This window comes from Pyxicephalus adspersus, chromosome 10, assembly GCF_032062135.1.
Source record: "Pyxicephalus adspersus chromosome 10, UCB_Pads_2.0, whole genome shotgun sequence".
Lineage (NCBI taxonomy): Eukaryota > Metazoa > Chordata > Amphibia > Anura > Pyxicephalidae > Pyxicephalus > Pyxicephalus adspersus.
This window is the reverse complement of record NC_092867.1, coordinates 54,658,249-54,674,576: the sequence shown is the minus strand read 5'-3', so window position 1 is coordinate 54,674,576 and position 16,328 is coordinate 54,658,249. Positions and strand designations below refer to the sequence as shown.

Genomic DNA, 16,328 nt, shown 5'->3' with positions numbered 1-16,328 from the left:
ATTAGCTCTGGACTATTCTTCCAGAAAAACAGGTTTGGTTAAATGGTCTAATCACTTTCCCAATAAAACAGCTACTGATATTTTGACAGCATTTTCAAGGGCGTGGTTTGCTCTTCCTTCAGCAATGTATAGGGAAATGACACTTAGAGTTTACCATGGGGTGTATATCCCCCATACCGGAATACATGATAGGCTATGCCTCTACTTCTGATTGTTCTAAATGTGCTCACCCCCAGTCATATTTGCACCATTCCTTTTGGAATTGCTAGAAGAATAAAATATTTTGGCAAGAGGTGGCCCATTATGCTACTACTTTTTTGATTAACTATTTTCCATTGACCACGGAATGGGTCATCTTAGGTACATTTAATTTACAAGGGGCAAGAATTACTAAAGGTGGACTCATATCCACCAAAACACAGGCTTTTTAAGGAGAAATTGGACCATGTTTTTGGAATGGCTTGGATAGAAGCATCATTAGATAAAGAAACTAAGGTTAGAAACTTTTTTAACACATGGTAATCATATATAGATGTCCTGATTCATCAATAAAATACGCGCCGGCCAGCAATTCTATTAGCCAGTGTCGGGCTCAAGTTCTAGTGAACTCGCCTGTCGGTTTCCTGCAAAGATGAGCAAAGATCTCAAATACGCCAATTAAGGCGAATAATTTTCAACTGCGCGATTCAGAAGGAGATGTTAACCTCAATCGTGAGGTAATAGGAATTGATTAGCAGACACCTGTGCCCTGTTCTGTGCACATCTCCAGTCCATTTTACAGGTCAGTTTAAATCTTTAATGCTTGATTTTTTTTTTTTTTTTTGTGAGTGTTACTTTTTTATGTTACATTCTACTCCATCACAAACTTGCTTCATTTATAGTTACATTTGTTGCACTTCTTGTTACTTTTTCTTTTGGTTGTAACACTGCAAACTCATTTCTATCAAGCTGGATGTATACTAAGTGGCACTTTCAAATATGTCATCACACAATAGTATGAGTGTAAAAAAAAATATATATATATAAATTATTGAAGTATATATATATATAGAAGCAAACAAGAACGTGTGTGTGCTTGTGACTTTTGTGGGAAAATCTAGTCCGATGCCAAAGCCGAGGTTTCCCCGCGGAATGTCGCAAGATTTACCCCCAGGCGGCTTCTCCGATCAGGCATCATAAGTGTTTAGATAGGCGCCTATGTAGAGGAGCTGAACTCAGTTAACTCTTGCTCAACAGGAAAGAAATGTCATTTTAAAATATGCTTTTCTCTTAGCGCATATAGATGTTTTAAACATTTGAACAGCACAAATTATTGTGCCATTAGAAAGAATGCTTTTTTAGGGGAATAGTGACTTGACGTGATAATGAATAATGCAAGCTCGCCAGTGTAAAACTGCCGGGGATGCACGGCTTCAGCAGCGAGATCATTTCTGTTATTAACTTCCGCGTGAATACCCCAGCGCCTGAAATTTAGTTGATGAATTGAGCGAAGGCTTCCGATTTTGGATCGCGAATACAAATGCGCGACCGAGCCTCCCGTTTTGCTTGGTGAATCAGGGCCAGAGACCCAGTCTAGTTCAATAAAAAGCCAGATTGTGAATACTTTTCAACATACTGAATGGTATACTCTGAGAATTCTGGATAATGATTTTCCTGATGCTGGTTAAAGAGGAAATGCCAACTCTTTTTATGTTTGAAATTTTCTGTTTGCCTAAGTTTTATTGGTATTTGTTGTAACCTTAAATGTGGTTTTGTTGTTATTTATTAAAACATCCTTTGTTAAAAATGATTTAAAAAAAAATTGAATAACATTTATTAAACATTTCTATCCTAGCCATTATTTAGAAAACATTTACAACAGTGGAATAAGTTTAGGTGGACCTGTACTATTTTTATGTAAGAAGTACCTTGCCTCCTCCTTGCCATTTTAATCACCAAGGAGTTCTATGGGAGCCTCACACTAATTTCCAGTGGAACTTAGAAAGGACTCTCCCCACACCTCACGTGGCAGGGCTAAAAGTCACCAGCACTGTCAACTGGGAAGAAGCATTTTAGGTCTCCATAACTAGAAATACCAGATATATAATTCTGCTTCCAGCAGCTAAATTGGTTTGTGGGGAAGCTAGCAGAAGTAAAACTATGCTTTGCCCTGCATACTGTTTTGTTTGTAATCTTTTTATTGATATTTATCATTTTACTTCTGTTTCAGTAAGCCTCTATGATGTCAGCCCCAGAAAAAACAGGCGGTGTGCCTACCTATAGTGTACAATCCACCATTCCTCCTCCTGGTCCTGCACAACCAAATGCTATTCCCATTACCCTTCAATGGAACATGAATCCTGTGTCAGCTGAACCCAATGTGTATCAAGGAGCTCCAGTGTGGAATGTCTCATCTCCTCCACCACAGATAATCCTCCAAAACAACAATCAACAGTGGACCATCCAATCTTCCCCTCCAGCATATGTCTTGCCCCCTACCACATCCCAAGATGCAAAGCTGGCACCCTTACAGGAAATGTTCCTTAAAGGAAAACCATATGCTCTAGGGGTAAGTGTACACCAGGGACAAAAGATTGAATTTACTTATAAATAGGCCAATACCACAACATCAAAAGGTTCAAGTGTTTCTTTCAAATATAATTGTACATTTAAAAATGTGCAGTTATTCTGATCCATTTACCCCCAATCCTCTCTGTCACACGCTTATAGTTATTAAGTGCTTTGCAGCTGCGGCTCTATTTTTTTGTTTGTTTTTTTAGGTTTTTTTTTTTTTAGTCCAGCAGTGCCTGTGCACTAAAGCTCCATAGACTTAGATTACAGACTCTCTCTCTTTTTTTGGAGCCCAGCCAGATTACAGGATATAAAGGATGGTGTCTTTGCGTAATGTACCACTGAATTTTGTCTTTGTAACCATTCTTTAGGCTCTCTAAATAATTATTGTATATTTGGTAATTCTCTTCTATCTTATTATTTAAGATATGTGTAATAATTTAAACTATTAGAGACATAGTAAAGGTACACCTCTCAAGAAAGGGGATAGCATAAGTGAGACGTTTTTCTTTCATAGAGGTATCATAGAAGAGAGGAAAATCAGCAGAAAAAAATTTCAAATGGTATACCAAGTATTACCTGTTTTTATTTTAAACTTTTTTTATACATATTTAATTTGTTCTTATCCTAAGCATATTTGCAACCCTAAATCAAATATAAACAGCTTCTAGAATGGACAAAGGATAGGAGAACACAGGTTATAAATACACTAATGCAACTGACAATTTCATTGCCTTACTTTCAAATATCAAATGTAAAATATGCAAATAAAGTCCCTTTAATTGCATCAGAGTAAACAAATTTTTTTTTAACCTTTCAGATTGTGCTGATCATCACATCCATCTTACAAATTGCCTTTGCAATATCTTTGCCCTTTTTCATGTCCTCGGTGACTTTTGTCAGTGGAATTCTGTTCTGGGGACCTTTGTTTGTAAGTGCTAAAATTAGAATTTTTCTTCTGCTGTGATTGTATCAGATGGTAAAATTTTACTGAAAACATCTTCTGGTTTGTGGGTCTTGACCACTCCTGCCACTGAACACTGGATCTTTTTGTAGCCCACACTTGTATAGACAGATGGTATAGCAGTCACCATGGTGTAAATTATTTTTTGACTTTCTAAATGCTATATATACACAGTATTGGCCTCTCCTTTATAGGATATGTACTTCAAGCTGATTCACTCTGCCTTGTATTTATGCACACCCATTGCCACATTACACAGTTAACACTGCTCCACATACACTGTGCTATACATTATGTACTTCACGGTTCTTCTCTAAACACTATGCTACCGGTATATATGTTACTTGATGTGATTCTACTGTGTAAACTAAGCTGTACATAATATATTTAACCCTGCCACACTGTGTATACTGTTCTGTATTATTTATAGTCCATACTGTTCAATCCTTTATGGCGCAGATACTTCATAGCCTGCACTGTGTTGTACATTTTGTACTCCATGCTTTATCACTCTGTACTCATATTGTGCTATACATTATGTACCTCTCTTTATACTATATACACCATACTCTGCAATTTTTAAAACTAAGAATGTGCTCTAATATGTAATAAGCACTCCTATCTTTGCTAGTGTTTCTTATTTTCTTAATATATCTTATATATAAGATATTGTGATATTGTCTATATAAAAGTAAGTTCAGAGCTATCATTCTATGTGTGTAAAAAGGGCCATCAACAGCTGTGTTGATGCCATAATTATTAAAATTTGTGACTATTTCACAGTTATCACACACTTGCAAAATAGATAACTAAAGTATATTTTCTAATCCATGGTATCTTCTCTTGCACTACTCACCAAGCCAGAAGCCAATTATAAATTAGAATTTCTGTGACCCAATTTTCAAGTGGTCCAATTGTAAAAAGAAAGGTATAGAGAAAGAGCTGTGTGTATCAGCTTGTGGTACTGTTATTGTTTAGTGCTTAAATATTCTACAGAAGCCATTCCCATCCAGGGTTTCTCAAGAGGTTGCTAGAGGTTCCTTGAACTGTTGCTGACCTCTTAGTTGATGATGCCTGTAGAGTTCTGTGCCCAACACCACTTGAGCCAGCTCCAATATTGTTTTTGGTGTCTATAAAGATGGTATTTAGGCTAGCCCTGTAAGTAAGCCCATTCTTTTCACTGGCCATTTTGAATGTTTCTTCCATTTACTCCCCCCCACACACACAATATATATATATATATACATATATGTATATAGGACATGGTGGTGTAGTAGTGGAATGTTTTACAAAATTGTAAATATAGTGATTCCCTTACAAGGGATATTGCCTACCCCAAATAAATATGTAAATAAGAAGAAAGCAAACAAGGGGTTTTTTTTCGCAAAGAAAATTGTTTTCAGTGATAACTTCTCATAGAATACAAATCATAGCATCATCATGACCTCTAAGTGTATTAGGGGTCCAACATTTGGCCAATGGATTGGCACTATAGATAGACCACCTAATTCATGAACACCGCAAGTACAGTAATGGGAATCGCATACGTGTAGCCAGGTTACCGACGAGTTTCACCTAGTAAAGGCTTCCTCAGGGGTTGCTGAATGCTACCAGAATGTTAACATGTACTGGAAGCAGTCTAGGTATTTGTAAAATGCAAATTAATAATTACATTGGAGAAGAAGACATATTGCAAGGAAACATAATGTATAATCATCCAAATGAAATAAAGTCATGTTGTACAAGGTAATTACTGAGTATAGGTTATTACAAACATAAATATTATACTTATGAGATACGTTTGTGATCTCTAAAAGACATTGTCACTGTCTCTGTTTATATTGATAAAGTGTAGAGGTAAATGATCTGTAAGGGTTGTATGGTTTAATGGGACAAATAAAGTAAATAAACTTACATTTTCCTGGGTTAAGACTACATCCGTGTGAGTAGAACAATCTCCCCTCTTGTATGTCTATTATTTATTGTGAGATCGCCCGTAGCAACGGAGGGGTGTTTCAAAGCAGGAAACAGGGCAAGCAGGTTTTAGGCGCACCAAGGGTTTATTTCACTTCACTCTTTACACACAAAACAGGCAAAATAAAACAAACAGCAAAAAGAAAGCCAGGATACTTGGCCACTAACTCACTGTTAGTTCCCTTAAACAGCAGTCCAGCCCAACCTAGTGTTGTTGCTCTAAGGCCCTAACCATATATCTTTTGCAATGGTCTATGTCTTTACTGACAGTTCCTAGTTCACCTTAAACCTCCTCCCAGCTCAGCAGCCAAGACAGAGCAACGGGAATAAGCGGTCTGGGAGTTTATATCCCCAGCCTAATTTCCAGGATGCATTTCAGGTGAGACAGTTACATCTGATCATACTCAGGCCTCTTTAACTCACCTGGCCAAGAAGCCTGGTACTCCAACCCCACCTTCAGGTTAAAAGGAAAACTAAACAGAAAAATACTCTGCGTATAACCTGTAACAGCTATCTGTAAAGACATAATACAGAAATGTCAGCTGAAACATATGATGCAACAGGGGTGGACACTGCAGAAGGAGGTTCACCAACTCACTGGTAATGTAAGATGAACCTTTTCCTCAGTTGGCCCCCTATAACCTAAGGTGAATCATATAGACAGCTCTGGATGACTAAGCACACCCAAGGTTGTGACTCTCTTCTAAACCATGTTTATGGCTTCTATATTTAAACCAAATAAAATAGTACATTTAATAAATTGTATACTTTCAATAATGGTTCCTTAAACATACTAAACTCAACATTTGTACTTTACATAGAAAGGTAGACAACCCTGTTTTTTTATGTAAGTGCAACACCCTTTATTTAAAAAAAAGATAAAAATAGGGTGCAGCACTACCCCTTTACATCTTGATTGATGCGACAATCATGACTTAACTGAAGTGCAGAATCACACAGAGTCACACATCCCGGGAGGTTCTGGCTGCTCCTTCTGCGCATGCTTTAATCTAGGACATGTGCAGAAGGGGCATTTTTCCTACCAGGGAAAAGGGATGCCAATCTCACACCTGAGCAGTGAAATCGGCTTCCTTTTTTTTCCCCTTTACAGCAGCTACATCACTCGATCTCGCACCTGTGCAAGGCGAGATCGGGTGATGAAGAAAGAAGACAAGAAGAAGATGGAAGTGAAGACTGAAGATGGCAGCGTCCAGCGCTTCCCCTGCGCTGGGTTAAGGAGGAATTCCAGGACGACGTGGGACCAGATTGTGGGAAAGACTAGCCAGATTAAAGGTAAGTGAATTTTTTTTTTAGTTTAGTTCCACTTTAAGTTTCTGCACTAAAATTAAACTCGTAATATACCATGCTAGTTTTTTTTTTTTTTAATTTTTGTTTGGCAGTGCTATGCAATGTTCAGACATAAATGCTGTAAATATTTAAAATCAGTAGCAAAATGTTAAAAGGAATGACTGCTGGTGGTGGAGATAATAAAAGTGTCTCCATTGAGTGATCTGTTGGATGGAAACACCATTCTTGACCACCAGCGGTCATTCTGATTAACATACCTTCTTGAAAAACTTACACCATTTAGAAATTCCCCTTCATTTACTACACCTCTCTCAATTGTGCACTATTAACATGCAGTATTCTTTGGACATATCAATAGAGAGGATACACTTTCATCAGTAAAGCTGGGTGATACAGTGAACCTGGAATAGATCCGGTCCAGAATTCAAAACATTTGCTAGTAAATAGCAAATGACTTTAAGAAATCCATTCCAGGTTTGCTGGATCACCCAGCTTCACTGATGAAACTGTATCCTCTCCAGCCTTGCAGAGCTTTAATAAATCAGGCCCATTCTTTCTATTTATATCATATACTTTTATAAAAGTGTAAAAAATGTGAAGTTGAGTGTTTTAATGTTTTGTAATATATTTTATATTAACAGTACATCATTGCTGGATCTTTGTCAATTTCATTTGTCAAAAGCCCCAGTGTCTGCAAGGTGAGTTATTCCTCAAAAACACTGTAAACTTACATTATTTAGCAGTCTGCAAGTGCTATTGTTACATGTAGCCCTCTAAATTATTATTTACCTAATTTCTTGTGTGGTTTTAACCAATTTTTTTATATTATTTTAATTTTATTTTTCCCCTTGGGTTGAAAAAAAAAAGTTATTATAAATATAAATTAATATAAAAGTTATTATAATGTGGCTAATGTCTTGTGTTGTCATTCTATACAGGTCAAGGGTTCTCTTGCTTTAAACATAATTTCTTCAATTTCCAGTATACTCGCAGTCATCCTATGCATTGTAGACTACTCAATTGTACACTGTTTTGATGGGTATTACTTTTGTTCAGATGATGATGGGGTAAGTGACCAAGTGTGGCCTCTCAGAGGTGTGGACTCAATTAAAACTGTCTATAAGTTCTATTTATTAAACTGTGATGATTTTTTTTTGTGTCTGATGAAATATCAGTTGCAATACAGATCCTATTCAGCTTAAATTCCCAGCAATTGTGTCACCCTCTTTTGGGTAAAACATTACAATGTTTTAGGCATTGGGTTAAATTTGATTAAAAAAAAATACAAAACATTTATAAATGATGTCCTTACTGATCTATGTATAATAAAAGCACTGTGGACCACCTCCATAGCAAAGGTTCTTCTCCAAAGTTCACTAATCCAGTTTTTTTAAATGTTAATAGAAGACCATTTCACTTTATTATATTGCAAATACTAAATATACAGCAATGCCCTATTTGTATATTATGCAAATTTTTGATCTTCAAATTATTTATGTTTTTTTCCTTTTTCATCTTTCTAGTCCGCTGGATTTACAATTATTTCCTTCCTGCTTGTGATGAACCTCCTAATCTTCTGCGTTTCCATCTCTGTATCGGTATTTGGGTGCAGGGCTGTGGAACACACTCCAACAAATATCCCTCCAGTAAGAGCATAGCAAGAAGCCTTGTCATCCATAAAGGCCAATCTTTATAATTTTTCTTTTTCAATTGCAGATATTAATTAAATAGAAAATAGATTAATTGCATGTGCAATTTTTATAGGCTTGGAGGTAAACAACAAACCTGGGAGGGCTAGTGGTTGTCAAATAGTTATTATCAGAGTCATTCCAGACACTGATTGGAGCTAATCCAACCTTAGGTGGAAAGTGTGAATTTGAGTCATCCGAGTTATCGGACATAGCTGTTGTCACTGGCAGCCAGATCAGTTGAGGCCAGGCTATTATCAAATTATTCTGTACTTATTGCTCTGCCCAAATTGACGTGGAAAAGTCCATAGGTAAACATCCATATTGCAGCGTTTATATATAGATTTACCCCACGCCACAGAAGCCAAAGTTCCGCTTTTAAACACATGGGGGACTTGGCATTCTGTTGTTAGTGCGCATGTTCAGTGCACATTAAAGGTGAAGGAAATTAAAGGTATAATTTCCTACCTCCCTTTTCCATTTTTCTTTTCTAGTTAGACTACTAACTACACACACGTTGTCTATTTTTAGGCAGCTTTTACTGCTTCTAGCTGTTACTAACTCTGGGTGGTAATCTCGCTTTATAAATCCTGGTACATGTAAGTCATTTCAATCCCTTATTATTTACCCTATACCTATAATTACCTTTGTTCATAACACCAAGCTGTATACCTGATCAATTGTTTATGCTAATATTTTACACATCATTTGAATATTGCTGACAAAATATCTTTTCATGTATGTATTTCAATACTTGATATACTGTATTACCCTTCTTTATCCTTTAGCTTACACTTTGCAAGCCCTTACTTACCCCTGAGGAAGCCAAGCTCTATTGCGAAACGCGTTGGTATAAATCTATAAATAAACGCTGCAATCCCTATATTTGGATATTTACATATGGACTTTTTCCTGTCAAATTACCTGATAATTGGATACACTCTGTCCAGTGCCACCCAGTGGTCAATGTACTATTGCATTATTGCATCATTGTCTCTCCTCACTATTGTACATTATGTATGCCATTAATGCATAGTAAAATTACTCTTTGTCACTATACCTACATCCAAAAATACCCTCTTCTTAATTCGATTCCTATGTTTGTTTTATGGGGTAGACAAAACTTTATATAGTTTTTATTTATTCCTGAACCAAAGTGAAAGACTTTCCCACCCAAAATACTTTTGCAGAAAAGTGTAGTTTTCTTGAAGATATAACAGGCCCTATCTAACTACAAGCTAGCTGCATCTCCTAAAGCTACCAGAAACATAGAAGGTTCACAACATGAAAGGCATTCCGTGAACTCTATCATGTACTGTATTTCAACTGAATGACTATGAAGCCCCAACAAAAAAATGTAATTTCTTTTTCTTTTTCAGGTGTTTGTGATTCAGAATGATGTGGTGGTTTCGGTGCCTCCCTCAACTTTGACACCAAGGACCACCCAGGAGCACAGCATCCAACCTCCCCCTTATGGGATGGTAGAATAGTGAAAAGTGAATCAAGACAATTAGAACAGCTGATGGAATACCAGGAATAATACAGCTTGTCTGTAGTTAATACATGTTTGTGTCTGATTTTTAATACCACAATATCAAATTGAAAATTGAAATGTTAAATACATGGGGGTAAATGTTGTAACTGTTTAAAGGCAAATTTTGGTTGCCCTTACTATGCTTCCCCTCTTAAATACTAGCAAATAAAGCTGCCATACAGCACTTGTGTCCCAGATACTTAGTACATTAGGCAATGTGCCTAATTGAAAAACTCAACTCCAGGGTGTGTGTGAATAGACTACAGCCTCAGGCTTTGGCCAAAGCATTGTAAATATAAAATGGAGGACATATCTGAACCAAATTCCCACAGGCGTTACTAGATAGGGAACATTGCATTGAAAAAAACCTTTGTGGCTTCCCAACCCTTAGTAGGGTATTTGGTTAGAAAATGTACTTCATGGGTGTATCTTTGCACTGTAAGAAGTTAAAAAGTAGTCAAAATTCTTTCAAATGTGAAAAATGTAATGATTTTTTGTGAGTGAGATCTTTTAAGCTAGGTGAGATCTGTTGGGTGACTGAATATAACATTTGAGACCTTCAAAAGTGTCAAAAGCCAGCTAGCCAGACCAAACCACAAAATACATCAGCTAAATCACTGGAGTTGCAGGTTTCCTCAACTCTGGTCTTTAAAGGCTACATACAGACTGGATTTTACTATAAAATATAATCATATTTGATTTTTTCATATATTTCATCATATTTTAAACCATTCCTGACTTCATTTACTGTATGTTTTGAAATACTGCAAAACATGTTGATCTTGGTCCTTGTGTACTGGGGCTGAGGTCCCTTAACCTCGAAGATCAAAAGCACTAATCAATGTGTTGAATTCTCAACTAGGTTATGCCTAACCTAATTAAAAGAACCTTGAAGAAGAGATCACAACCATCAAAACCCCCAAAAGTGTGTTAGTTTTACTGATAGATCCATCACTAATAACTATTAAAAAACATATTAATGTGTCTGCCTTCTTTCCTAATGATTGCACCTTCTAAATGCAAATTTTGACTAACCTGTCCACCAAACTGCATAGGCTTATGTAGGTAAAGTCCAGACAACTTGCCTGTAACCAATAAGAAGTTCCAACCTCTTTTCACACAACAATTTACTGCATTTTGCAAGGGTCCTAGTCACAAGAAAAGCTAAAAAAGAACTGGCTCAATAAACTCTGGTTGTAAATCATGTTAAAGCGGAACAGAAAAAAAACCTTTACTTCTGAAGTGCCCTCTACATCCAAAGACAAATATAATATTATTTATAATAAACATATTTTGTTCACTTATAATTGAATATTACCATCCATAGAATTTTGCTGTGCTAATCATTTATTGTGGAACATTCTTGCCATTTCTTTGTGATTGTTTCTCAAGTTACTTTGCCCAAAAAGGTGTTGTCCTGAAGCTAAAGTAAATGTTTTAAATCTGCTTTATTATCACCTAACAACTTTCTACACCCCACCATGGGACTACATTTTGATCTCATTATAGTTGGCTGCATTTGAAAACCATTGACGGCAAATGAGAGATAGGTAAAGCTTTTTAAAGGTTTAATACATAAATCAAACTAAAAACCCAAATACACATTCTTCCCATTTTTCTTTAATGCAATGTTTCCCAACCGGGGTCCCATGGAACACTGGGGTTCCTCCAAAGGAAGCTAGGGGTTATTGAGCAATGAGCATTTTGTGCGTTCCATGTCAGTTACCACTGAAACCAATAACATTTTTGGCTATCTGTAAGGGTGAGAATTTTCCCAAAGACCAAAAATGTACATTGACCACCAGGCTAATATACTATGAACTGGGCATATCTTAAATGTTTGCAGGAGTTCCCTGAGACCTGACAGTTATTTCAAAGTTTGTATCATTTGTATTATTGTTTGTTTTTTTGTTTTGATGACTGCAAAACACTGTTTCTCTCTTCTCCATTGAAAGTTGTTATTTCTGTTTGACTATCCACCTTAAGAACTGTTGTGCCGAAGAAGTTGGGTACTAGTGGCATAAAGACCATAGGGATGTAAATAATTCAAGGAATCTCGTTGGAGAATTTTGTTTTTAATATAATATGCAATCAACTCTTCTTTGCTTTATTGGTGATATGCAAATTTATTATGACCTGAAAACATTTATTCTGAACCTTCTGTGTTTTCCAAAACATAACTGTTCCCAACAGTTTACCATTCAGCCAGGTTCATTAATCATTAGAGCTCCTCCTTCCCAGGATATCCAGCTGACAGCCTTATACCAGACATTCCTTAGGGGAAAGCCAAATGTTTTAGGGGTGAGTAGTTTTTAACTTTATCTTTCTTGGTCAGAGTTAGTCTAGTTAGTCTAATCACCTAATCACCTAGTATCCCTGACACCACCTCCCTATCCCAGTACAAACTCACTGTAACATCTGCAACACATATGCCTTTGCCTTAGCACCACATTCATCTTTTCCCATAATTATAGCACCAGCACTGCATCTCTTGATCACCCAACACATTTGATAGCACATTCAGTTATCTAGTACTTCTGATGCTACATGGCCCTTATTCCCCATACTTCTGGCACCACAAACATTCCTATTGGTCACCTTGCACTGCAACTCCAACTCACTCAAAAAATATTTACCTGCTTTATCTGCTACTTCTGGCACCATACTCTTACCTGTATCCCTTGGTATATCTGACATGATTCAAACATCCTGTCAATACTAAGGACCCCCACCCTTCATCCCTTCCTTATGCACCATCACCAAACCCTTGAATTGCACTAATAACCATCCACCCCCACTCCCTGCACAGTTCTACCACCACACCCCCTTCCCCCATTACCACCACTACAAATCACTACTAACACAACATCCCTCTATCCCATTGCAATGATATCACCCCAATGATACTCTTCCTGTTCTCACTCTCCTGTGCTCTATGCTGGCATAGTTCAGTAGCTTTTAAAAATATTGTAAACAAATACCAACAGGAGCTGGACATGCTCTATACATTGATAGATATGTGGAACTAAAGTCTTTTCTCTAGGAGCGCTTTTTATAAATTGAAGTATGCCTCTAATCTGCCCCCTTAATTGAAGTAAAGTCTGTATTCCTTCCCATCACCTTGTTGCCGCTGCAGATACTCCAACCATGAAGTTGCACTTTGACTGTGGTGCTACTCTTTTTATGATAAAAGCTTTCTTCTATACCACATATCACAAATGTGTGACATTGACAGAGACTCCCTTTAAAATATAATTTTTATTACTTTACAAAAAAAATACAATTTATTACAACATAACTGCATAGATAAATTGTTTATCCTGTACATATACACAAGAATTTTATAAAATTAAAATATTAGAATATTATCATTTGGGATCAAGTTTTTTAAAAAAAAGCACCGGTATAGCTTCAATACTGTAAGCAGTGAGCTTTACCAAAAAGATTAGTGCTCTTCTGACTCTGAAGGCAACAGAGAAATATAAAATGGAAGAGGGCCACGAGTCCTGTGACCTGTCAAAATCATCTTACCAGCCTCTCTTTCAATCATGGTGTTTACCATGGAATTCCTTTACCTCCTGGTTAGACAAAACTATGGAACAAAGCAGGCACCAATCTGTGGACAACATTGTATGAGTAGGCTGAAAAATTGCAGGATGTGGTGTGAAAAAACTAAGTGAAGGGTGAATCACAAAGAATAATATTATTACTATGGGGGAGGAGGATTTACAAAGACAAATTTACAAATTTACAAATTTATAAATGCCCCTTTATGTTACAAGTCCCCATGTTTTCTTTACTGTCCATTGGACTGTTTGGGAGCCGTACAGCTATCAGTAATAATTAAAAAAAGGCTTAGCATAGGAGGTCAGTGTGACTACAAAATACAAATGTAAATACAATAATGTCGGTGGTCAGTAGGAGTAAAAAAAATAGTCTCCCTAATATCAATGTGTGTGGGCATAGTAACGTTCCACCCCACACACACCCACACACCATGAAAAAACAACTCTCCCCCAGCTTTCATGTAATGGGAGTAAAAAAATGTCCCCAGTTTCAGTGTCAATTTGAATAATAAAAAGTCCCAAGTATTGATGTCATCGGGAATAATAAAAAGTCCTCTGCATTGGTGTCAGTTGGAGTAATAAAAGGTCTCTAGCATTGATGTGAAAGGGAATAATTAAAGGTTTAAACACTGACAAGTGTACGTACCCCTGTCAGTGTTATATGACCTGCCCCAACAAGTCTATGTGCCCCCAACTGCCACTTTTGCTGGACAGAACGATGGAAAGCTGAAGTGGAAAAATACCAGATCTACAGGCAGGTTTAAAACTACAGAAGACTCCCCTGTTTTAATGCTGTTGACCAGGTATATTATATAATATATATATTGCACTATATTTATTACATTTTTTTAATAAAACAATATTTTTGTTTGTTTTTTTTTCACCAGTACCATTATCAATGATGATGAAATATATGTTTATACAAACTACTGGTGCTGAAAAAGTTGGTGCCGAAACCAGGGCACTAGAAACCCTGTACAAAACCCATCTCATGATAATGGAATTTAACATAGTAAATGCAAAAGGATTCTCTTGACACTTTAATGACCAGAAGTCATTGAAGCCCAAATGTCCAAGCTACATTTATCAGGCCATGATTATCAAATTTTTTTTTTTTTTCTTAGCATTTTTATTCCCCTCTGTTTTTTTTTAATGGGATAAATACAAAAAAAGTTTTAAAAACACATTATTTTTCTTTTGTATTAATATTTTTTAATTCTTATACTGTGATAGTTGTAGCCTTCCAGGTGCAGCTGTCAACGCACTTCTCTTTCCTACGCGCAGGGACAGCTGTGATCTGTGACCAGCTTGATTGGCTGTCTTGTAAACAATCAACATAGTTCCCCATTGATAGTGAGACTGAAGCAGTCTCAGAGATAGGATATTTGCTCCATTGTGAGTTCCTAGTTTTAGAATAAAACATAACAAATTCTCTCAGTGCGAGACTTAATTTGGGAGACATTGTTCTGCACATTGTGAGTGATAACTCACATTCTTTAGCAAACAGCAAAGACGTGCAGTGATCCAACCAATCAGAAGTTCAGGTTCTGTAGCTTTGGGAAGGTGGGCTCTCAAAACTTCATATTTCATATATATTATGATTTTATACTACAGGGGCAGACAAAGCAAGGTTCAAAATGTGCTGCTGCACAAGGGCCCATACCCTTCTCAGCCACAAAAGGCTCCCATGATGATACCAGATCATTATGGTGGGGGTCTCCAATTCACTTCTATCACAAATATACAGTACATGTTATTATGAATAGTAATTTTTTACAGTATCTGTATTTTCTATGTGCAACACCTGCCAATTATTGTCTTCACATTGTGACAAAGATATATTGTAACAGAATCACAAAGAATAATAATATTACTATGGGGGAGGAGGATTTACAAAGACACTGAAGCTTATGAAAAGAAGTGATCTACACAGATAGCATCCACAAGCATTGCTGTATTATGTTTTATGCATCCCATTCATTCTGACGTCCTTTCTTTATCTGTAGTTCCTCAGTACAATTATCTGTGGAAATTCCAGTACAAATATCTGATTATGACTACAATCTATTCTTTCCAGGTGTAACTGTGAAACGTAATATCATATTAAGTCACAAGTAGAAATTGTGTATTCTGTCAAAGCCCCTTTAGGGTCAGAGATGTTCAGTATAGATGTATAGATGTAGGTATTTTTCTAGTCTGGTGTTTCATCCTCTTCATCCTCCTTGTATGTTCCCTCAGCTGTATATGGTGGTGGTGGCAACTGGGTAATGGTTTGGAGGAACTCTGGCTCAACTAATTGTGGAAAGAAATAGTTGTCCATCACATGCGGCTAGAAACACAAAGAAACAAATATTTCATAATTACATAGTTATTCAGGTTAAAAGACATCAATCCTTCAAGTTTAATCACTAGGGAAATAAACACATCCCAGATAAAACCCTTTACACATAAATAGGAGATATCTAGAATAAAAGAACAGTACATCATGAGAGCAGTTGCTTCCATGGGGAGATGTAGATACACAGCACAAATACCCTTAACCTCATATCTTTCCTGCTTGTCTGGAGTTGGGCCTCTAAAGCTATGTACAGACTCGAGAGTTATATCACATAAGACAAACATTCATGATTTTCTCAAGCACAAATCTGTCATCTATCATCACCAAGAGACTAACAGGAATGCCCACTGCTGTTTCTAAATGGTGAAGATGCAGTAGGCAGACCCTCCCTGCCTCTCCATAGAAC

The 16,328-nt window shown here is 36.7% G+C and overlaps 2 protein-coding genes across 3 annotated transcripts in view; one reads left to right on the top strand and one right to left on the bottom strand.

The window, feature by feature from the left end:
* LOC140339347 (membrane-spanning 4-domains subfamily A member 4A-like) overlaps positions 1–14,406 on the top strand; it is a 20,644-nt gene extending 6,238 nt beyond the window's left edge. Inside the window, exons 2-7 of the mRNA XM_072423997.1 lie at positions 2,210–2,548; positions 3,371–3,481; positions 7,438–7,494; positions 7,735–7,863; positions 8,320–8,442; positions 9,864–14,406. Coding sequence (XP_072280098.1) covers positions 2,219–2,548; positions 3,371–3,481; positions 7,438–7,494; positions 7,735–7,863; positions 8,320–8,442; positions 9,864–9,974 — 861 coding nt within the window. The 5' untranslated portion in view covers positions 2,210–2,218 and the 3' untranslated portion in view covers positions 9,975–14,406. The remainder of the gene's footprint in view (positions 1–2,209; positions 2,549–3,370; positions 3,482–7,437; positions 7,495–7,734; positions 7,864–8,319; positions 8,443–9,863) is intronic.
* LOC140339346 (uncharacterized) overlaps positions 14,390–16,328 on the bottom strand; it is a 78,871-nt gene continuing 76,932 nt past the window's right edge. The window contains exon 6 of one of the 2 annotated variants that reach the window (XM_072423996.1): positions 14,390–15,913. In XM_072423996.1, the coding sequence (XP_072280097.1) occupies positions 15,776–15,913 (138 nt within the window). In that variant the 3' untranslated portion in view covers positions 14,390–15,775. The remainder of the gene's footprint in view (positions 15,914–16,328) is intronic. The other variant, XM_072423995.1, reaches the window with a different exon arrangement.